This window comes from Ursus maritimus, unplaced genomic scaffold, assembly GCF_017311325.1.
Source record: "Ursus maritimus isolate PB19 unplaced genomic scaffold, ASM1731132v1 scaffold_18, whole genome shotgun sequence".
Taxonomy (NCBI): Eukaryota; Metazoa; Chordata; class Mammalia; order Carnivora; family Ursidae; genus Ursus; species Ursus maritimus.
In genome coordinates this window covers 54,558,571-54,581,259 of record NW_024424230.1, presented here as the reverse complement: position 1 = coordinate 54,581,259, position 22,689 = coordinate 54,558,571, and the positions used below count along the sequence as shown (strand labels likewise).

General features: G+C 45.8%; 1 protein-coding gene across 1 annotated transcript in view; it reads left to right on the top strand.

Annotated features, from left to right (window-relative positions):
• The window catches only part of LAMA1 (laminin subunit alpha 1), a 144,290-nt gene that overhangs the window by 42,811 nt on the left and 78,790 nt on the right, over window positions 1-22,689 (top strand). Inside the window, exons 12-20 of the mRNA XM_008692580.1 lie at window positions 944-1,117; window positions 2,890-2,991; window positions 4,177-4,388; window positions 5,158-5,269; window positions 7,751-7,861; window positions 14,036-14,163; window positions 15,768-15,854; window positions 16,565-16,776; window positions 22,536-22,642. Of these exons, the coding sequence (XP_008690802.1) occupies window positions 944-1,117; window positions 2,890-2,991; window positions 4,177-4,388; window positions 5,158-5,269; window positions 7,751-7,861; window positions 14,036-14,163; window positions 15,768-15,854; window positions 16,565-16,776; window positions 22,536-22,642 (1,245 nt within the window). The remainder of the gene's footprint in view (window positions 1-943; window positions 1,118-2,889; window positions 2,992-4,176; window positions 4,389-5,157; window positions 5,270-7,750; window positions 7,862-14,035; window positions 14,164-15,767; window positions 15,855-16,564; window positions 16,777-22,535; window positions 22,643-22,689) is intronic.

Below are 22,689 nucleotides of genomic sequence, written 5' to 3'. Positions count from 1 at the left end.
TGTGGGGAAATGCATCTGGCTGTGGGGTCAGAGGTGAGATCTGGGACTCACTGCTCCACACTGGTCTCAGGCCAGGACGCACATCAGGAGATGATGTCATGCAGAATTTTCTAACTCAGAGAACCTGGTGAAGGTAGCAACAACAGCAAGTAACATAGGGATTATGAGGGCAGGCAGGGTATCCTCAGTTGTTCTGGGAATGGGGAGTCCTAGGGGGGATGTCAGGTAATGCCTGGGAGGCCAGTGTGATGGCCAGAGGTTAGGGAGGACCCAGGGCATAGGACTCATCCATGGTAACCACTTGGCCCCCAAGGCCAACTCGGGAGAGCTGAATTCAGGGTAGGGGCTTGCTAGTCCCTGGCTCTCCTTTCCTTCCCTCCCTCCCTCCCTGGCAGGCTGGTGAAGAGTGGGAGCAACATGGGGGAGGGAGTGGGAATCCCAATCAGTACCTGAGAATGAAGGTGAACCCCTGTGACCACCATGCTGGGGTGATGGCTTGTCATCTTCTTATAGATGACAAATTAGGAGAACAGGATCTGGAGGTTATTTTTAATACACTTTTCAGCTTTTTGGTAAAAAACAGGAAGCAATGATGAAGAAAGCAGAGTTAGCCAAAGACATTTTGTTCAATGCATCTATTAAGGTCTTTGCTGTTTTTTTAATCTAAAATATATATCCGTGGCCTTGACAATTTCACTCGCCTACTTGCTTATAATTGATCTGAGGACATGGGGAGTGTTTGACTCGTCCTCAGATTTTCTTGGTCCTTTGACAAGTAGAAGGGTCACGAGTCATGTGGTTCTGGTGGCCACAATGTGTTAACTTGGTCCCTAGCTAAGCTCTCTGGGTCTGTTTCTTCATTGTAGGGATATTGGTTCTGGGCTGGGTGGAAAGCTCAGAGGACTTCTATTTCATATTCTGAAATTCTGAATCTTTTTTTAAGGTGAAAGACATGTCTGGGTGGCTGGTCACCGACCTGATCAGTCCGAGCAAGGTCCCGTCTCAGCAAGACGCGCTGGGTGGACGCCATCAGATCAGCATCAACAACACCTTGGTCATGCAGAGGCTGACTTCCAAGTATTACTGGTCGGCCCCAGAGGCCTACCTCGGAAATAAGGTAGGGCCATCGCCAGAAGTGACATCTTGAGCAAAAATCTCAGAGCACGTTAAGAAAGAACTTCTGTCGGCAGTTTAAGTCGTCTCAGGGTCACTCGAGGGTTTGACAGATAATTATACAGCATTTACTTACACCTGACTCACATGGTCTTGCTTAGCCTTGGGTGACTTCATTACATCATTAAACCATGAACTTTGTTCTTGGCCACGTTGGTCATAGGCAGGCTGTTGTAGGAAGTCTTGTCCCCTCCTCCCATGACAGGCTCTCTACTTTCCTCTGCGTTCCTGGATCACTTGGGCCTCTGTGAGGCGTCGGGCGCATTCCTGCTTTGTGTAGTTAGCCCTGTGCTTACCTTAGCCCCAGGGCCCGGTAGAGGGCCTGGCACGTAGAAGGCACTCGGACGGGACAGGCTGGGCGTTGGGGCTGGTGTCTTGCTAGTTTCATTATCAAGACGGACTGTTTCTCACTCAACATTCACATTTAGCAAAGATAGAATACTCCCCATTTTAAGAAAATGCAAAATGGTGATTCTACAAAGTGGAATTTTGGTTAATATGATTTAACCTGCTGTTGTCCCCTTCCTCTTCACCAACCATGCCACTTCTTTTTCTTTTCTTTTCTTTTCTTTTCTTTTCTTTTCTTTTCTTTTCTTTTCTTTCCTTTCCTTTCCTTTCCTTTCCTTTCCTTTTCTCTTCTTTTCTTTATTTGAGACACAGAGAGAGAAGAAGAGAGAGGGAGAGAGAGCACGAGCAGGGGGAAGGGGCAGAGGGAGAGAGAAAAGCGCACTCCCTGCTCAGCAGGGAGCCCAACACGGGGCTCAATCCCAGGACCCCAGGATCATGACCTGAACCAAAGCAGACGCTTACCCAGCTGAGCCGCCAGGTGCCCCCAATATTGCCACTTCTCTCCAGATTCCGATGATCTGAACATCTACTCAGTGGAATCTATCTCAGTGACTCGAGCTCTGTGCTCACTTTCCCTGTGCATTTGGTTGTTTTGAAGTAATGGTATGTGTTTCATCGTAGTACAGGTCTTATAGCTTGGGAAGTTTCTATTTCATTTATTGGCTATATTTTAATTTTATAAACTATTTTATTTAGATTTAGGTTTAAGTAATGTTTATTTTGAAAATGATTATTTTCCCCCATCAGATTATAATCCTAGAAGATGTACTCTATTTATAATGTGATTTTATCACCAAAGGTCAATGATTTCTTTTTCTGTTAAGATCACTTTTCCAATTTTATGGTGCAAAGACTGGATTCTGAACCTGATATTGTTGTCACACACCTGTCACGAAGAAAATCTCCATTTTACATGAAAGGATATGACCAGGAAGAAAAGCCTTTAGTCCTTCTTTTAGCTGATGAGTCATGTTCCTTATTGTTCTCCTACAAGCAGGGCAATGAGATCAGAATGTTGGGATTATCATCATGGGTCTAAATCCTAAATCCTACATGATGGAAGTGAAACACACGTCCCCTGTGTGATTCACAGAAGTTGACGCTTCCTCACCTTGGGCTCTCTAAGAAGGAGTACCTCTTTCTTCTGTACATTTAAATCACAGACTGCATTTTTGTAATATTGGTTAAATAACATATTCGTATAATATGCTTTCTTTTCACTGCCTTACTGTGGACTTCCTTATGTACCGTGGCCACCCGGACACCTTGCAGCCGGGTTGTTTCCCAAAGGGTCCTGGCCACCACTTCCTCGTACTGAGGGGCTGTGGTCATGGGCCCTCCGTGGTCACTCTCGCTTACCTGTTTCAGCTGACTGCGTTTGGCGGCTTCCTCAAGTACACGGTGTCTTATGCTATTCCCGTGGAGACAGTGGATGGCGACCTCATGTCTCACGCTGATGTGATCATTAAGGTAGTTGCTTTCACACTGTTTTGCTGTAGAGTGGAAGGGCTTAGCTGGGTGACAGTTTACAACTCCATGCGGCAAGGGGCACATGGTCAAGTGGCCGTTCAGCAGGGCTTTGCCTCATCTGGACACCACCAAGACTGAGTGTGACGTTTCTCTTTGGGCCCATTTCTGGAATTGCCTCAGGACAGCACATGCGTCTCTTCCCTCAATCCCTGGAGCTGATCCATCTTTTCACATTACAAAGGGAGACAGGAGTTTGCTCTGACGTTGGAAGTACCCTGTCAGCCCTTTGAGTCCCTCTGTCTCCTCCTGCCACATTGCCTCCCACATGTGCTTAGGCAAAAGTGCTTGGCAGTGTGGGGACGGGAGATGGGTTGCCATTTTTGTCCTCAGCCACTGTCCCTAACCCTGTGTCCTCACTCCCCTCCTCCCCCATCTCTCAAAGACCCAGCTCAGCTTCACCAGAAATTTTCCCAAAGGTAAGAAACCACTTCCGGTTCTAGTCTGCAGTGTCCAACCCCCTCCACTGGCACCTTTATTTTTTAATTTTTTTAAAGATTTTATTTATTTGAGAGATGGAGAGAGAGAGAGAGGGAGAGAGAGAGGGAAGAAGTGGGGGAGGGGCAAAAGGAGAGGGAGAAGCAGGCTCCCTACTCAGCGGGGGCTTGATCCCAGAATCCTGGGATCATGACCTGAGCCAAAGGTAGATGCTTAACCGACGGAGCCACCCAGGCACCTCTATCTCCTGGCATCTTTAATGATATGCACCCCCCTGTCTAGCCTGCAGCAAGTGGGAAAGTTGTGACATAAAGCATTTTTGTGAATGGCAATTTTATGGAAGGCTGGAGGTATCTTTATATACTTTATCTACTTTTGCTCTTCAGTGAAAGATGAGGGGTGTTGGACTGGTTGCTTCGAGGAAAACCGTGGGCACATACATGCTGTTTCTCTTCTGAGATCCCAGCACAGGACCCAGCCTTTAGCTTTACTATCTGAATCCCTCTGAGGGGAATACAACAAAAGCATCTCTCCTCTGATCGTTCTGGTCCAAGAGTTATGATGCTATTACATATTTGCTCTGAGAACCGAAGCACAAATGAAAAGCCGTGTTGCTGAATACAAATTTGCTTTTAGTTTTTGATCATGAAGTTGAATGACAAATATGTTTCCTCTTGTTTTAAATGTTAGGGAAATGGACTCACTTTAAGCACCCAGGCTGAGGGCCTGTCATTACAACCCTATGAAGAGTACTTGAACGTGGTCAGACTTGTGCCAGAGAACTTCCGAGATTTTAATAACAAAAGGGAGGTAGATCGTGACCAGCTGATGACTGTCCTTGCCAACGTGACACATCTCTTGATTAGAGCCAACTACAATTCTGCAAAAATGGCTCTTTACAGGTGTGTATTGAAAGAGAGGGAAGCTCGTGCTGACAGTCCTCAATCTCGTCTTCATCTATTAATAATGATGTATTTTCAGTGTAATGTATTTTACTTGATTATTTTAAGAGCACAGCTAATGGAACTGGCTGTCTTGAAAATATTTTTACTACTATAATTTTAGCGAAGTTGTAAGAACAGTGGTCCATGACAAATGTGCCTCAGTAGATCGTCTTGACACCAGGATCAGGAACTTTCAGGGTGGTTTTCTGAGAAATGCCTGATAAGTTCACTATTGTCTGGACCACCGCGCATCTGATTTTTACCCTCCTGATGTTAATGATCTTAGATTTAATGGTTAATGGTCTATTTAAGGTAATGTTCCCATCCTTGGTCATGTTATTACTTCCAGAAGGTCAGTTTCCGGCAATGCCACGCTAAGCATGCACAGCTAAAGCCAACACAGAATTTAAGAACAATCTCTGTATTCAAGATAGGATGATTGAACGGGTTAGTTTTCCTGAAGTGCTTCAACTCAGACTGGGCAACATCAGACCCTTCCCACAGCTGTCTGGGCAGCTCCTCTTCATTGCACCAAATGTGGCCGAGGCCTTCCAGGGAATACTGACGGCTCTCAGAAATCATATTAGTGTGAAGATCTGTAGTTACTTACAAAAGTCACATCACCTTTTTGTTTAAACAAAACTTTAAGAGTCCATCTTCATCAAGGTGTGAGATGTCATAGGCAGGTGGGCGTCTAAGTCACGTGCTGACCCCTATCTCTCGGTAGGTTGGATTCGGTCTCTTTGGATACAGCCAGCCCTAACGTTCTAGACCTGGCGCTGGCCACCGAGGTGGAGCACTGCGAATGTCCCCAAGGCTACGCAGGGATCTCCTGTGAGGTAAGCCTGCTCTTCATCCCTTCCTAGCTCCTTCCTTCTGTTCCTTCCTAAGCAGAAAAAAAGCACATTAGAGGTGACACAATGACCCGCACTTGAATTTTAACTTTAAAAACCTGTTTGGCAGAGTTCGGGGGGCTATAGGAATATTGGAAGTCAATGTTCAAGGCAATCTGGTGCCTCTTCCAGGGGGTCCTAGGACACCTGGAAATGGCCGACTTCCGTCTTGCCCTCTTGCCTTAGTCAACCGGAAGGAAAGTTACACTGCCCTCGCCGTAGTTTGCATTTCTAAGGAGCATTGAACTTGATTGTATCTGGACATTTACAAATCACCAGCGTGCCACCTAGAAAGCAGGAGACAAGCCAGGCCCGTTTTGAGACTTTTTATGGCCCCCAGCTACGGTAACTGAGGTGAGCTCCACTTCACAAAGAAGTGTGTGAGAATGTGCTTGCAATCATCGGTAAAAATAATCTGTTGCTAAAAAACTGTTTGGACATGAGTATTGATAATAACTCTCTCCTACTGAGGTCTTCCTATGGATTTGGCACAATCCTAACCTCTTTGTGTAGGAAAGAGCTAGAAGTAGTCATATCAGGTTCCAAGCTTCATCTGTGCCATTAGCTGCCACATGGTCCTGCCTCTCCCGTGTTTAAGCGTGACAATGATTAAGAACACTTGTCATTGGCTGTGAGTTTTGGGCCATCATTTTTACAAAGTGAGAACATGTAACTTATGATTTGTTTTTATGAATTTTTATCCGTTATAAACTTTGCAGTTAATAAAGTTGGCCTGTGCTTCATGATATAGATTTTTAATTAAATATTTCTGTTTCTATTTTAAATATTTTACAGGGTTGTTTCTTTTCTGACCCCATGAACTTTTTTTTTTAGATCTAAAACATGTATTTTTAGGCCAAGGAAGCCTCTGTAGGACCTACGTCCTGTGTACTTATGGGATAAATGCCCTTAGGACTACCTCATAGTATGTGGGATGTGGGAATGGGCGGGCTGGCAGATGGAGAAGCCCTGGCCAGCTAGACCAGGAGGGGGCAGCAGTGAGCAGGTGCTGCTGGAGAACTCCAGGTCGGCTGGGTTCAGAGGACAATGTGCTGATGTGCTCGGGATGAAGGCTCAAGGAAGAGCGCAAAGCTTAACACATAACTTTAAGTGTTTTTATCAGGCAGAAGAACTCATTCTTTCATGAGAAGCTGACATAAGGAATCAGGCAGCTATTTGTGGGGCCTGGAATTCTTGAGAGCCCAGAAGCCACCACACAGACCCCCAGGCAGCTCCCGCTCAGTGCGCATCTGTAGACTAGCCCATCGTCCTTGATGGGAGTGTGGTGCGTGGAGGTGTTAAGGGGACTTTCACAAGGTCACTGTGAATAAATGCATTTATATATTACTCATACAATGAAAATGCAATTTCAATATTTTTCACAAGAGTAAAAACCAGATCCACGCCCCTCGTCCCATGGCCCCATGGGTGTATACTGGCCTCCAAAGTAATACTCCCCAGTCTACACTCCAGGCATGTTTTATGTCTGGTGTGGCCCCCGAGCGGCCCCGTGGCCACAGGTCTGGGAGGTGTGTATCCCCGGCTTTGAATCTTTCCATTGGCATAGTGGGCACGGGGTCTAATCACTCCATGTTCCAGGTTCCGTGTCTATAAATAGAGACTGGTTCTCAGCATCATCCTGAGAATGCCGTGAATGACGGTCTGGGATGGCCCCCGCTCCTCCCAGGCAGGGGACAGCGTCCATGAATACCACGGAAGGCACGCCTGTAATGCTTGCTCAATTCACCTGATGAAGTTTGACATGGACCTACACTCGAGCACTTGGATCTTACCCAAAAGAAAACAAAATCAAGTTGAGAGGAAAATGTCCTCTTGATTGAAACCCTGGTTGAGTGGCTGAGTGTTCCATGATTTCTCATGCTACCGTGGCAGGATACCTCGCAGGTGGATACTGCCCCAGTGTATCGCCACTCGTTTTGGGGTGCGTGTTTCTACATACAAAAAGAAATGAAGGAGGGTGCCTGGGTGGCCCAGTCAGTTTGGCTTCCGACTTTCGATTTCTGCTCAGGTCATGACATCGAGCCCCATGTAGGGGGGTCTGCACTCAGCGGGAAGTCCGCTTGGGATTCTTTCCCTCTGCCACTGCCCCTCCCCCTGCTCGTGCACTCTCTCTCTCAAATAAATAAATCTTTTAAAAAGAAAAAAGAAATGAACTGGATTATGGTGATGGTTTCACAATTCGGTAAGTTTACTAAAAAAAATCATTGAACTATATCCTTAAAATGGGTGCATTTTTATGGCATGTAAATGATACCTCGATAAAGAAGTTTGGGGGGAAAAAGAAGTACGTTTCTCTCCTTGTAGAGAATGAAGCAGTTAACGTTCCTAACCTATTGACAAGAAGATGATCTGCGTGACATACTAGGTCGCCTTCCCCCGAGTGTGTCACCTGTCCTTCTCTTGCAGTCCTGCCTCCCTGGCTATTACCGCGTGGATGGAATACTCTTCGGAGGAATTTGTCAACCCTGTGAATGCCACGGCCATGCAGCTGAATGTGATATCCATGGCGTTTGCTTTGTGAGTTTGTTGCTAAAATCTCAAGCTCCCCCCCCACCCATCCCAAAGCCCTGTGCTGTGCAGAGTGGTTAAAAAAAAAAATGCTCCCTCCATCGGAGATTATCCCAGCTCTTGTAGACCCCAAAGGAAATTCACGGACTTAAGTTCATGTATAATATGTTTCCTGCTTCCCCCCCCCCCCCGCTCTTTTTTTGAAAAAAAGTTACTTTGGTTAAAATGGAAAAGGGATACATAATGTCATCTCAGGTTTTTTTATTAGAACAGCAAATTACTTGGTAAGATTAGAAAGCCATATGAAGGTAGAAAATATTATCCACTGATTAAAAAGGATCAGGTCTTTTAAATGAAAGTGCTCAAATTTCTTTAACGTATTACACAGTATGTCCTCAAAGGAACACTAAAACCTCTAATACGCTCATTCGTGCAATATATAATGCTTTATAGCTGTTAGCTCGGGTAAACTCTTCAAACAATGCTTCTTTCCTGCAACAGGATTTGAAACGCGGCTTGACAAAAATGCAATTAATCTTGAGAATGAACTTTGGGGCAGATACAGGGCAAGACTTGTTCTTTAACTTCAATCAGGAATACTTTTAGGTTCTTTTGCCTGGAAGCCAGGCCACACTCCTGGGTTCTAATGGATTTACTGCACAGAGATGGAGGGAATGCCTTTATTAATCGGCCGAGTCCTATTCACCATGCAGGGAAATGTTCACGCTCTTTCTGAAAGAGATTGACTGAGTCCCAGGGCTAGGGAAAATTAATTATCAGACCCATGGAGAAGATCTCATCATGATGCCATGGATTGCTTATTCTCTCTAGAGCCTAGTTTTTCTTGATTCTGTACGCAAAGCTTTCATTTTTTCTTGGTTCATTCCATCGTTCTAGAAAGCAAGTGTCTATAGGAATTACATGAAGTGATGTTTTACACCCACACTTGGTCCCTCGGGATCAGTTTCCCAGCGTCTGATGAGGTTGTTGCTTTTTTTTAACGCCTGTGCCTTTCCATTTGGGTTTGCAAGGCCAGCGTTCCAGGGGCGTCTGCCAACACTTGGGGGTGTTGGCAGGGTGGGATTGTGGCACCCATGGCAAAAGGGTATTTGTACATGCTATTACTATATCTTTACAAAAATATATGCTCTCATTAAAGTGAATATGCTAAGTAGCAACTGGCCTTTAAGTTCTAATTACAATAAATGATAATAATTTTTGTAATTGAAAAATGTTTGGAGATACTGTTCGATTTCCAGAAAGGCTACAAAAATAGCAGGGCGAGATCCTGCACAGCCTTCTCGCTGCTTCCCTGGTGCTCGCAGCTTCCATTACCAGAGCACGGTGATCAAAATCAAGAAATTCACGCAGGTCCAATCTCGTCAGCAGAGCTGTGGGCTTCACTCAGATCGTATCAGAATTCCCACTCGTGTCCCCTCTCCAGCCTCAAATCCAGAACCGCATTGCACCTGCGGCCTTGAATCTGAGACAGCTCCTACTTTTCCCTTGTCTTTCATGATGTGGCGCTTTTGAGAGGCCCTGGACATTTTCTGGAATGTCCTCAGCTAGAGGCGTGTCTGTTCTCTCCTGATTAGCCTGAGGGTTTGCATTCTAGGCAAGAAGACGCGAAGGTCGCGTGGCCCCTCGGTGCACACCGTCAGGGATGTTAGCCTGGGACACTGGGATGAGGCGCTGTCTGTCAGCTTTTCCCACTGTCAAGTTATTAGTTTTACCTTTCTAAGTCATTCACATTTGAAGGGGCAAAAACAATAAAAATTTAGATTGGAATTTAAGGAAACATAAGAACTTGGTAGCATCATTTATCTGTTTCATCTAACTTTGCTTTTTTTTCCTTCTATTGTATTTTAAAATGAAACCTTTGAATTCTCCCCTTTGGATAGCCATTTCTAGTCCTGGCCTTGTACGTAGCCGTCCAGCTTCCAGGAGTCAACTCCTGACTCACAGGTTATAAGAGAGAAGGTTCCAGTTGTTCTTAGTACCCTACCTATCTTTTTCTTTTTTCTTTCTTTTTCTTTTTTAAAGAGTGGTTTTAGGTTTATAGCAAAACCAAGAGGAGCGTGTAAGGATTTCTCATATATCCCTGCCCCCACGCACGCACAGCCTCCCACATTATCAACAGCCCCCACCCCCACCAGAGGGATGCCTTGGTGCCGTGGAACCCACATTGACACATCATAACCCCCAAAGTCCAGGGTTTACATTAGCGCCTGTTCTCTGAGCTCCTTCTGCTCTTCTCCCAAGGAGAGACCAGTTTCCTTTGTTCGGAAAGAGAAGAACCTAAAAGGCAGTTGTGTATCTTGGACCCTCACGTTTCTTCTTTTTCATTCAAGAGAAAATGTTTTTCCTTCTGAGGAGATGAGCATTCTTCTCCCTCACGTACCAGCTCCACCAACAGGGCTGGTCACTTGAAGGGATGGTGACCCGAGAAAGCACTGAGACAGATTTGGTAGTTTTTTTGTTTTTTGTTTTCTGTTTTTTTTTGCAGAACCAAGTAATGGCTTTCCCAAAGAGAAAGAAAACCCTATCTGGCCCTTTGAGCAAAGAAATCCTATCATAGATATTTTGCAAGTGGACATACTTAAATGTATATTAATGAAACAACTTCTTTTGCATAATACTTTTAGCTCAACCATGTAGCCATTTACCAAAGCCAGTTGCATTTTGAATTAATTTGGGTTAATTATCAAAATCAAGGTCATATAGGGAATGGGGAGGAAAAAGAAGAGTCTAAGACATTCTTACCAAAACGTCCCCTGAGGACCGCCGCCTGCACATCACCCAGGAGTTTTTTAGAAATGCAGAACTCAGGCCGCACATCAGGCCTCCTGAGTCAGCATTGACGTTGAACCCAGGTGATCTGTAAACAATTCAAGTGTAAAAGCCCTGGTCTAGGATAACTCTACATAAAACTGGTGAAAGCCTGGAGCACCTGAGTGGTGCAGTCTGGTTAAGCCTCTGACTCTTGGTTTTGGCTCAGGTGGTGATCTCGGGGTCCTGGGATCAAGCCCCACGTCATCAGGTTCTGTGCTCAGTGCGAGTCTGTTTGCGACTCTCTCTCCCTCTCACTCGTGCTCTCATTCTCTCTCTCTAAAATAAATAAATAAATTTAAAAAAACTGGTAAAAGCCTGTTTAAAAGGATGTAATACAAATATTTATAGTCCCAAATTAAATTTAAGTTTTAATTAAATTAAGTCCCAAGTCAAATTAAGTTTTCCTATGGGAAAACTTTTATCAACCTCAGGAATTATGGAAAAGTATGTAGTTTAGAAACTGGAAATATTATTTAAACTGTTGAATGAAAACTGTTAGTTTATATAATGAGTGGTTCTCAGAGAAGGGGGTAAAGGGAAGTGGGTGGCAAGGTGGACCCACAGGTGGGAGGTGGGGTGAATGAGTACAGGCAGGGGTGGGTAGAGATCACAGGAGAAAGCTCTGGGTGGCATCAGCTTGGGGGTGGGGGCCATGGGAGGACCTGGGGAGACTGAGTCACGGGCCAGAGAGGAACTTAGGAAAGAATGTGGAGAAGAGGCTCAGCTTTGCCTCGGGCCACGCAACTGTCCTGATGCTCAGCCACGGTTCCTACGTGGCCCGCTGTGCCCATCCCATTTCTCCTGCATACGTCCTGCATGCCTGATGCAGTGTCGTTCTGCTTTCTAAAGACATGTTTTCAATAAGGAAAGAAGTCTTGTATATTTTTCCCTGTGTTTATCATTTCTGATTCTCTTCAATCCTTGGTATAAATCCAGGATTTCATCTGGTTCTGGGTTCCTGCCTCCCAGAGAACTGTTTTTAGCATTTGTTTGGCGCAGGTCTGATGGTCAACAAATTCTCTCACATTTTGTTGACCTCAGAAAGGCTTTCTTTCACCTTTGAGTTGGAAAGAGATTTTTGCAGATTTTTTTTTCAGTACTTGAAAGTTGTTCTGTTTGCTTATGGCTTGTGTCATTCCAAATGAAAAATCAGTAGTAATTCCTATCCATGTGATTCTCTGGGTTGCCTTTTCCCCCTGTCTGCTTTTTAGATTTTTCTCCTTACCAGTTGCATTTGCTTTTTATTTGTTTGCTTCTTCTCAGATCTAGTAGTTATTATCCTGCATTTAAAAAAAAAAAACTTATTTGGAAATCATTTTAAATGTATGAAAAAGTTGTAGGAAGAAAAATAGTACTCAGAGCACCCCCCTTTTACCCGATTCACCTTGTTGTTAACATTTTCCCCATTTGCTGCGTGATTCTCATTATCTGTTTATCTAATCATAGTGTTTTTTCTAAACCACTTGAGAATAAGTTACATATACTATATTCATTTATCCCTAAGTACTTCTGTGTGTATGTCCTGAGAATAAGGATTTTTTCTTCTATAACTACAGTATATATCAACTTCAATAAATGTAACTTTGGTATTCTACTTTTTCTTTTTTTTAATAATAATTTTTTATTATGTTATATTAGTCACCATACAGTACATCCCAAGTTTTTGATGTAAAGTTCTATGATTCATTACTTGCGTATAACACCCAGTGCTCCATGCAGTACGTGCCCTCCTTACTACCCATCACTACTTTTTCTAATCTACCGTCCATTTTTCCATTTTGCCACTTGACTCCATTATGTCCGTTGTAGCATCTTTCCCGCCATGACAGGCCCCCGCCGAGATCAGGTATCACATTTTATTGTCAGGTCTCTCTAGTCTTCTTTAATCTGAAGTATTCCCACAGTGCTTCTTTGTCTTTTAGGATAATGGCACCCTGAAGAACACAATTTTTTAAAACAAAATGCCCCTTATTTGGGGTTCTTCTCTTATTTGTCCATGAGTGAATTCAGGTTATACCTTTCAGGCCAGAACCCTTCAGTAGCGGGGCTGTGGCCTCAGGGGGAAGCCCACAGTGTCCACTGCCCCTCCTGGTGGTGTGAATTCTGATTACACACGCCAGCTGTTGGTCAATTTCTCCACTATATATTTACTGTTCTTTTCTTCTGCGATTAATAAGCAGGGTGAGGGAGACACTTTCAGACCATGCAAGTATCATATCCATCATCAAAGTTCCCCCTGAGATTTAGCAGTCTCCGATGAATCTTGCCCCACCAACGCTTACTATGAGGTCCTCCGTGCTCCTTGGTTGGCACACAGCATTCTACTGTAAGCAAGAAGCCTCCTTTCTTACGTTTATTTAGGTACCTACTTATTATCTGTCTGGACGCATGGATCCAAATTGTCCCAGATGTGACTAGCGGAAGCATACTCAGTAGTTTCTGATTGTGTGATGAATGCTGTTCATTGCTAAGTTTCTGGATTTTGTTACTTTCCTTGAAAGAACATCTGAGTTTGTTTGGGCAGGTCATTAAATGATCATAGGTCAGCTGGATTGTTTCAAGGTTTGTTTTTAAGTTTTGTTAGGGTGGGTCTAGTGTAACTTCTAGTCTGGGGCAGTTGTAGCCCTCGCGCGAATGGGTTTTTCTTCTGGGATCTCTACTGGGTGCTCTGGGCATTTAACAGAGACTCCCCACACTGGCTGGTTACAATTCTAGTCCCTGGGCTCTGCGCGAGTTCTTAATTTTCCAGCTAGCCGCATGGAGATGCACTCTACGCAGGAGAAGCTTGTATTCAGTAGCTGTTTGAAGGGGTTTCCTGTGCAGCCTTCTGGAGTTCTTATTCTGTGAAGCTCTGATTCTCTGCCCAAATTCCTGCAGTTCTAGTCTCCCCAAACTCAGACCTCTGTCTCCTCAACTCAACAAGAGCCCCCACACCCTGCTTGGGTCTCCCCTCTCCCCTGCCCACTTAAGCTAAGTGTCTCCAGGAAAAAGACAAGTGATCCCGGGGTTTCATCCTGTCACCTCCCTTCTCTCACCTCTGTTGTCTAGCATCTGAAAGAAGTTGTTCAGTATGTGTTTTCCAGTTTTCTAGTTCATTCCTACAGAAGGACAAGTCTGGTAGCAGTTACTCCAACATGGGCAGAAGTGAAAGCTTCCCATGTATACAGATTATGCAAATTAAAATTTTCCATGAATCTGAAAACAGGCAACCCCTCCTCATGTAACAGGGTTTGGTGAATTGTTTGAGCTTTTTTTTTTTTTTTCCACCCTGACTTCAAGTTGTTTTTTGATGAAACAGAGAATCCTTTAAGGAAGCCTGAACTGAGTCTTCTCTTCATGCGTGTGTTCTAGGCGTGCGAGCACAACACCACTGGGGACCACTGTGAGCAGTGCGCGCCCGGCTTCTACGGGCTGCCCTCCCGAGGGACTCCGGGGGACTGCCAGCGGTGTGCCTGCCCCCTCTCCACAGCCTCCAACAAGTAAGCGTGGCTCGCCCACCAGTGGAGCCGCCCAGCGTGGCCAGACTTCGTGTGAGAGGAGAGTGTGCTTACCCGGTGCTAATTAATTAGGATTAAAAATGGAGGGGTGAATTCTCTCTCTCTTTTTTTATAATAATATTTTTTTATTATATTATGTTGGTCACCATACAGTACATCCCTAGTTTTTGATGTAAAGTTCCATGATTCATTACTTGCGTATAACACCCAGTTCTCCGTGCAATACATGCCCTCCTTACTACCCATCACCAGCCTATCCCATTCCCCCAGTCCCCGAAGCCCTCAGTTTGTTTAAAAAGACAAGTTTGGTGTGTTAAATTATATAAGCAAAGTTACATGATGGCAAGAAAGTGTACATACTTTGGTTCTTCTTGGCCTAATGTTGCTCATTAATTCTTTCAACATATCTGGTGTGCCTGCCAGCAGGCTAGGAGACTAGGGGACACAGAAACGAACACAACTTTGCTCCTGGCCTTAAGGCGTTTTTGGTATAACGACCAAAATACGTAAACATGAGGCTCATTGAAAATGGGCTGCGTTCATTTCAGGATTCAACCGCTATGTATCGAGTGCCTGCTACACACTGTCGTGGTGGGTGCTCGAGTATCAGAGTGGTCATCCGTGGCTGCTGGGCCCACGGAAGCCACCATGTGGTCGTGGCTACAGTGGAGGTATGTCCACTGCCAGGAGGGTAGGAATCTGCCAGGAAGCCCCTGATCTGAGGCTGGAAGGATGAAGGCCACAGAGAAGGGCGTTCTGGGCGGAAGGACCAGAGTGTGCCAAGTCTCGGCGCATCAGAGAGCCGGTCCTGTTTGTGGACTCACAGATGGTCCTGGAGCACAAGGCAGGAGGGGGTGGAAGGAGCCAGGGATGCACAAGGCCTTGTTCCCATGCTGGGGCCTGTGTGTCCCCCAGGCCCGGGTTTGAAAACCTATTTCTCTCTCACAGGCTTACCCTTTAAGACTCTTCTTCCCCCCAGCCCAGAGAACTCCCCCATGGGGATTTTTATTTGAAATTCCACTGTATAAAACAAACACAACCAGGGCTACTCTGATGAAATCATAGGGGCCCCCCAATTGCCCCCATACCCACTCTCACAGGCCCCCCAAACCCAGGAATAGAGGTTGAGGGGACCTCAGTCAGCAGTGGGGGGTCCTTTGAGGAATGTCGATGGGCTGTCACGTGTAATCTAGAGCTCACTCTGGCCAGTGTGGGCAGGGCTCTGAGGCAGGCAGTCCCGTGCCAGGGAACCCAGAGATGGGAGCACGGCTTGGCCAGGAAGAGCGTCAGAGAAGGCCTCCTGGAGGAGATGGCAGCTGAGTTGGGCACAGGGGATAAGGTGAACCCAGGCAGAGAGGGGAAGAAGCACCCTCTGGGCTGAAGGACAAGCAGGAGAGGGAGCAGGGAGCATCCAGGGTCCAGGAAGGACAGAGGCTCGTGAAGCGGGCTGCATGGTTGGGGGCTGGGGTTGTGGAGTGAAGACCCATGGAATGTTTGTAAGGAGTGGTAAAAGACAAGGATTTTAAATGTTTAGATATTCTGCCCCACCCATTGGAAAATTGTATTCATTTGTAATGTTTTGACAGTTTCAGCCCCACCTGCCACCTAGAGGATGGGGACGAAGTGGTTTGTGACCAGTGCGCCCCGGGATACTCGGGAGCTTGGTGCGAGAGGTACTCTGTCTGCATCACTCAAATGATTTCCAAAAGTTGCATCAAACTTTTTAAAAAATTAATTATCACTGATATGTGTTTCTTCTTAAACGTATAGATAAGTGTGATTTTAGAGTTTTGGTGTGTAATGATTATTTCACATAATTATAGAGAAAAACCAGTATGTCAATTAAAAAGCTGGTGTGAAAACTCCCCCGGGGAATTTTTCAAGAACAGCATTTGGGCTCCTTGAACTCATGTGAGTTCTCATCGATGACAATAGAAAACAGTGAGGAGCCAGTGTTTACTGTGCACACATTGAAATATCCCATTACTCTGGATAGTTCCCTAGGTGGGGGGGGGGGTTGATTTAATAGCTGTCTTCTGGCGCCCGAGAGCTAACACTGTCTTTCCCCACGTGTGAGTCTCAGTGCCCAGCTCTGGCTGAAGTCCGTGGGAGAGCCACGTCGCACCCGTGGCTTGCGGGTCCAGCTGGCCCGGGGGCTGAGTGCACAACCCCTGGGATTTATGGCTCATTCAGGATACGCTCTGTCTTCACAACGAGGGAAGCAAATCTGAATGTCCCAACTTGCTGTTGCATTGCTTCCCAATAAATCTTATAGAAAAAAATTCCGTCTGATTTATTAACCATTCAGAGAATCCCTGGATGGTGGGGGTAATGTCTAGAGGAAGTGCATTCCTTTGGATCCCTCTGTCAATCTTTCATGCAGATGCGCAGACGGTTACTATGGAAACCCAACAGTGCCCGGGGAATCCTGTGTTCCCTGCAACTGCAGCGGCAATGTGGACCCCTTCGAGGAGGGTCACTGTGACTCCGTCACCGGAGAGTGCCTGAAATGCATTGGGAACACGGATGGCGCCCACTGCGAGAGGTGTGCTGACGGCTTCTACGGGGACGCCGTGACTGCCAAAAACTGCAGCGGTAAGTGTGGTGGCTGTGAAGTCAGAGCCCTTACTAGTGGCCATGTGAAGTCTCCATCTACTTACACGTGTCAGAAAGGGCTCAGCCTGCGGGGTAACTTTATCTTGATCCGTGCTTTTGTTAATACCAGGGTAGACCCAAGACCTCACTCTCGCTGGTGTGCCTTGCTTTAGCTTAATCCATTAGGTACAGAGCAGATCAGGTGGCCTGGAAAATACCGGTGCCCTTCCACTGCAGAAGGAAGTGGTTCATGATGGGGTGCTAGCATGCTCCCCGGGACCCGGCGAAGGCAGACTGGGGTCAGAGCCTGCAGTGTTTATGAGGGACGGGCTCAGGGGTCTCATGAGTCAGATGGGATTTCAAGATATGGGGTGGGAAATGGGAAGGCTCTCTACCTGGAGTCTGTTCTTGAACTCCTGACTCTCCCACTGCTCCACAGACCTCTGCTTCCTTCCTTCCTGACATTCTGTATCACTTAGGACCACTCACTGAAGAAAGCAGGCTTTCCTATACCTGAGATGATACACTTGTAGCCTTAGGGCTGATGTGGCCCTCAGATTTTTATGCAAAGAAGAGCTCTTGAAGGTGTGAAAGAGTAAAAATGGCAATTTTACATTATTTTAATAATTTCCTATGAATGCAGAGTCCTGCTATGCTATTACAACATGTGGACACAAGAGGGTGCTAGCGATACAGAAAAGGTATTTTCCCAGGCACATCTCCAGGGAGGGAAAAGGCTTGGTAGCATTCGGCCAGTCAGCTGGAGGCAGCACAGCCACCTTAATTGGTTATCATAGGAGGATAATTGTGATAACTGGCATTTGTGTAAAGCTTCAAAGTTTACGGAATGCTTTCACTATACTCATGTCATTCCTTTTCATCTTTACTGCAAACCTTGATGATTCATTCCTTCGTTCATTAGCCGTTTATTAAGCATTTGTTACTTCCCAAGCACTGTGTTAAGTATCATCAGAGGAGCTGGAAAAATTTTGGCCCAGATCTATCAGGGGGCTACCTGGGATGGAGTGGAGGCAAAGACGGATGTGGATCTCAGGCTGCAGAGTCTGACCTATGTGGGTTAGAGTTCGGGGTTGGTCACAATCAACTGTGTGACATTAGGCCAATTTATTAACCTCTCTGAGCCACTATTTCCACATACATAAGATGGATATAGTTTTATATATATATATATAATTATATATACATGCACACATTTATATATATATACGAAGGCCTTTGTGAGAAGTAATTGGGATAAAAACTTAAAGTTCTGGAAATGAATTAAATGATAGCTATTTTAAATGTTAATAATAAAAACAGTATAGTTTATTATTTTCCTATGTAAATGTTGTCCAGTATAAATGTAAATGACCCATGTAATTTTAAATTTTCTAGTCACCACATAAATAAAAAGATAAAGATGAAATATATTATAGTAATACATCTTATTTTACCCAATTATAAAAGTAATATCATTTTGTCATGTAATCACATTTTTAAAGTATTAATGAGATATTTGCTTTCCTTTTTAATGTTGAGTCTTCAAAATTCAGTGCATGTTTTATAGCTTATTTTAATTAGGATGCTAAATTTTCATAAGAAACGCTTGATCTGTATTTAGATTAGTTGCAAAGGGGAATTTACATACCCAAGTTGTTCAAATGTATTCAAAAACTTTTCATCATGACCAAAAAAATCATTTTCCTTTATAATTGTATCTACATTGACAAAACTGCTTCCATATTTTGCGTAGAAAGCAGACCTTGGTGATGAACAGAGGTGGGGGAGGAGGGTCAGAACAGACAGGATTTGGGTCTGGATCCGAGTCGCTGGCCCAGGTCTTAGTTTAAGTGACCTTAGAGATCATGTTCGTCTGTTGCATCTGCGGGGGTCAGGAGCCCTGTGCATGCAGTGTTGGGCTGATGGGACGGGCAGCTCTGCAGGGTGATGAAGGACCGTCCCTGGCATTTGCACAAAGCTCCGTAGGGGCCCAGGAGAGTGTGGGGCTGCCTCTGGAGGAAATGCACTTGATGTGAGTCTTGAAGGGTAGGAGATGCCCCACGGGCTGACAAGTGGTGGGAAAGTGTCGTCCAAGCCCAACGTGCAGAGTCTGGAAAGAGTGTGCTACCATGTGAAAGGCAGAGTCGGGCCAGGGCAGGAGCCATGGCTCACAGGTGGAAAGCAGGTCACATCTGGTGTGGACAGCGCTGGCCTGCGGAGGCTGCGCCGTCTGTCCCCGACTCCAGGTCACTGGAACAGGGGCGGGGCCCTGTTCCTGATCGTAGATCTGACCAGATCTATGTTGGACAGCCAGCCTGGAACCGCTGCAGAGGACAGAGTGGACTAGAGGAGAGACAAGGCCAGAAAAGAAATTTGCTGGAAAAGTTAATGGGGGTTTCCAGTAAAAGCCTTTGTCATGGGGGTAAAGGTGAAGATAGAAACTAGAAACTCTCAGGGTGACTGGGGGGCTCAGTCAGTTGAGCATCCGGCTCTTGATTTCAGCTCGGGCCTTAATCTCAGGGTTGTGAGATTGAGCCCCAGGTTAAGCCCAGCATCGAGCCCTGTGTCAGGCTCTGTGCTCAGTGGGGAGCCTGCTTGGGATTCTCTCTCCTTCTCCCTTTGCCCCTCCCTACCTCTCTCTCTCTCTTTCTCTCTATTAATAAATCTGTCTTACCAAAAAAAGAAACTAGAAAATCTCTATGTTGACTGGAGTTTGGGGGGGCGGGGGAATAGGGGTCAGGTAGGCAGGACTGGGGTCTGGGTTCAGGCTGGTGGCCAGGCAGCTGGACTGGGTATAGACTGACACTGTCCAGGCTCTTTCTAGTTGCCAAGCATTTACAAGTTTTATTCTTTTCTAATTTCTTCTTCCCCGCCCCCCCGGCTTTGATGAGACGAATTCTTATTATTTCTGGATATTTCACTAGAAATCCTCTCAGGCCTATAATAGGATCCCTCCTATGGACTTTCCAGAGGCCCTGCATGTGAATATACTACTATATGTTACTAGGTTAACCTCAGTGAAAGTGCCAGTATTCAATATGGCTGACCCGGGAATTCCTCGGGGTTAGTTGGGGGGGCATTTGGACATTCAGACGAGCAGAATCAGCGAAGAAATGGAGCCCGGAGAACCGTCAGCTTCGGTGTGGTAATGGGTGTGGTGCACGTGGAATGGGTTGTCCAGGGCGGCAAGGGAGCAACCGAGAGAGGAGAGGTTGTAGGAACCCCACCAAGCTCTCCTGTTAAAGGAGCCTTATATGAAATAAGTTAAGGGGTTATAATTTTTATATTGTGGGGTTCTAATGAGAATCAAAATAAATGTAAAGCACCTAGCCATCAGTTACTGGCAACTATTTTAAATTAATATTATTTACAGCAAACACTTTTTTTTAAAGATTTTATTTATTTATTTATTTGAGAGAGAGAGAGAGTGAGAGCACGAGCTGGGGGGGGAGGGCAGAGGGAGAGGGCGAAGCGGACTCCCCCCTAAGCAGGGAGCCCTACACAGGGCTCAATCCGGATTGCAGACCCCAGGGTCATGATGTGAGCTGAAGTCAGGTGCTTAACCGACTGAGCCACCCGGGCACCCCTACAGCAAACAATTTTTTAGTAATAATTACTATTTACCATTAGAATTGTTACCATAGAAAGACAACTACAAATAGCTGTGTGACCTGTGGCAAATGACATCATCTCTCTAAGTTTCAGATTTCACATTGAAAAAGAGAGAAAGTTATAGTGCTTCCCTCCTCAGTTTGTAATGAAGGTTCAATGAAACATACTGGAATGTGACCCAGGCGCAGACAGTCCAATAAATACGATTTATCATTGTCAATATTTGTGGTGATTATATGGTGAACGTTGACTTTTCCTGAGATGGGGAGGTAGGTAGGGCACCGGAGGAGGGAGAGACACAGGAGGGAGGAAACCAGAGGTTGCCCCTCACCTCAGTTCAAAAGGGAGGGAGTGGCCACGGGGCCCATCTCTCAGGAAGACACAGCCAGATGGAGACCCAGAATGTGCTCTTTGAATTTGCTCCTGGACGTCCTGGGAGACGCCTCAGGAGGAGCGGTTTTAGCAGCCACGAGGCAGGAGGGGAAAGCTGAATGGGAAGGTGCCAAGGGCAAGGGAGGGCCACAGGGAGATGGGACTTCGGACAGACAGTTAAGCGTGTGCGTGTGTGTGCGCGTGCGTGTGAGTAAACGTGTGTGACTTTTCTACGGGGGACAACTGAGAATAGCTGGATGCTGAGGGGTGTTTGACAATACAGGTTTTATTTAGCTGTGGCAAGGCCAGCCGAGGCCAGGAGGAGGGGACACACAAGGCACTGGGGGTGGGGGAGGAGGGTATTCAGGAAGCCCCCAGGTTGGTCAGGAGGGGAGATGTGGGCTAGAGCCTTTGTTGTGGTTTCCTCAGGAAGGAAAGGGCAAGGCCGGTAAACGAGTTTAGAGTTTAGGATCGGTTACTTGGAATAATTTCAGCAGGCTCTGGGGCCGGGGAGCTGTCCCTGATGGTCTGATGCATGGCCCTGGGGTGAGAGGTCACAGGGATAGTGGAAGTGAAGCCCAAAGGAGAGGGCCCAGTAAGAAGGCCTTTGTGGGTGTGGGCTCCGGATGGGGTTGTTTGCATATGATAGGAGTTCTGGCATGAAAGCTATTCACTCCCTCTAGAAACTGACCAGCCTTGGCAAGGGCAGTCTGTCCAGGGTCGGCAAGGCCCCACCAGGAGGCATGTTTAACAGGAAAGTGAGTTGAGTGTTCAAAGGTAAGCTACAGCAATGGGCAGTGGTGAGCGGGCCCCTGGCACTTCCCCAGCCTCCTGCAGGGGGAGTCCCAGATGGTCCGCTTACACCAGGGAGCGCACCGCAGCTGTCTTGGACCTAGTGCCTTTCCGAGGCAGAATTCCACGGCCTCAGCCTTCCAGCATCCACCACAGCGCTGCTCCCTGCAGATGGCTGCCACGGAGTGTGCTTGGGCTTCAGGGAATTTGTGGCGTTGTCCTCCTCTTTTCTTGCATCATTATAGCAGACGACAGAGCGTGCACGTTTCCCGAGTCCACGCGCTCAAAGATAGTGTGCGCGTCCGGGGTATTTGGTCAGTGAGCTTTTAAATATTTTCTATGACGTGCCTATCTATAGCTGTGCTGTAAGGATCAATTAAACCTTTCAGGAGCCGTTAAACTGTATCACTTTGCAACGTGGGGGACTTTGTAGTTTCGAATATCAGCATTAGAACCGTAGACAAAACTGAAATGTGTGGCCTGAAGGTGAGTATATTGGAGCTGCAGGTGACTCACGACTTAGAACAGGGAACTGTTTCACATTAAACTATGAAATGTAATCTTAACTATTTAGATTGTTGTAACTGAGCTTTAAAATACTAAATACAAACATGATTGGAATGAGAGCAGATAGCTAAATTGATTTTGAAATCTCCACTGCATGTCTTTTATGAAAATTCATTGATAAACGTTGGTGGCTCGTGTTTACAATTTCAAGGAATTCATGAAATTGGTTAAGATCGTTTCCTAATTGTTATCTTAACAGCTTCAGTGGTTTTTCTGTGTGATGGTTCCTGCCACCAACCCTGGGTTGGCTTACTCTTCGGAAAAGTACTATATTTAAAGTTATTGCAAAGTAATTTTTTCTTTTAGTTTTATGATTTGAAACATGAATGTTTAACATTTTTCCTTTGGGGATTAAGGGCTCTTCCTACAACCATACCCAGAAATGGGCACAACTATGTCTCTTGTGTGTGTGTTAGCCTGTGAGTGCCATGGAAAAGGCTCCCTGTCTGATGTCTGCCATCTTGAGACTGGACTCTGTGACTGCAAACCCCACGTGACTGGACAGCAGTGTGACCAGTGCTTGGTAAGACGCCCATTGGCTGTTGTGGTCAGTGATGTCTATAATTGATT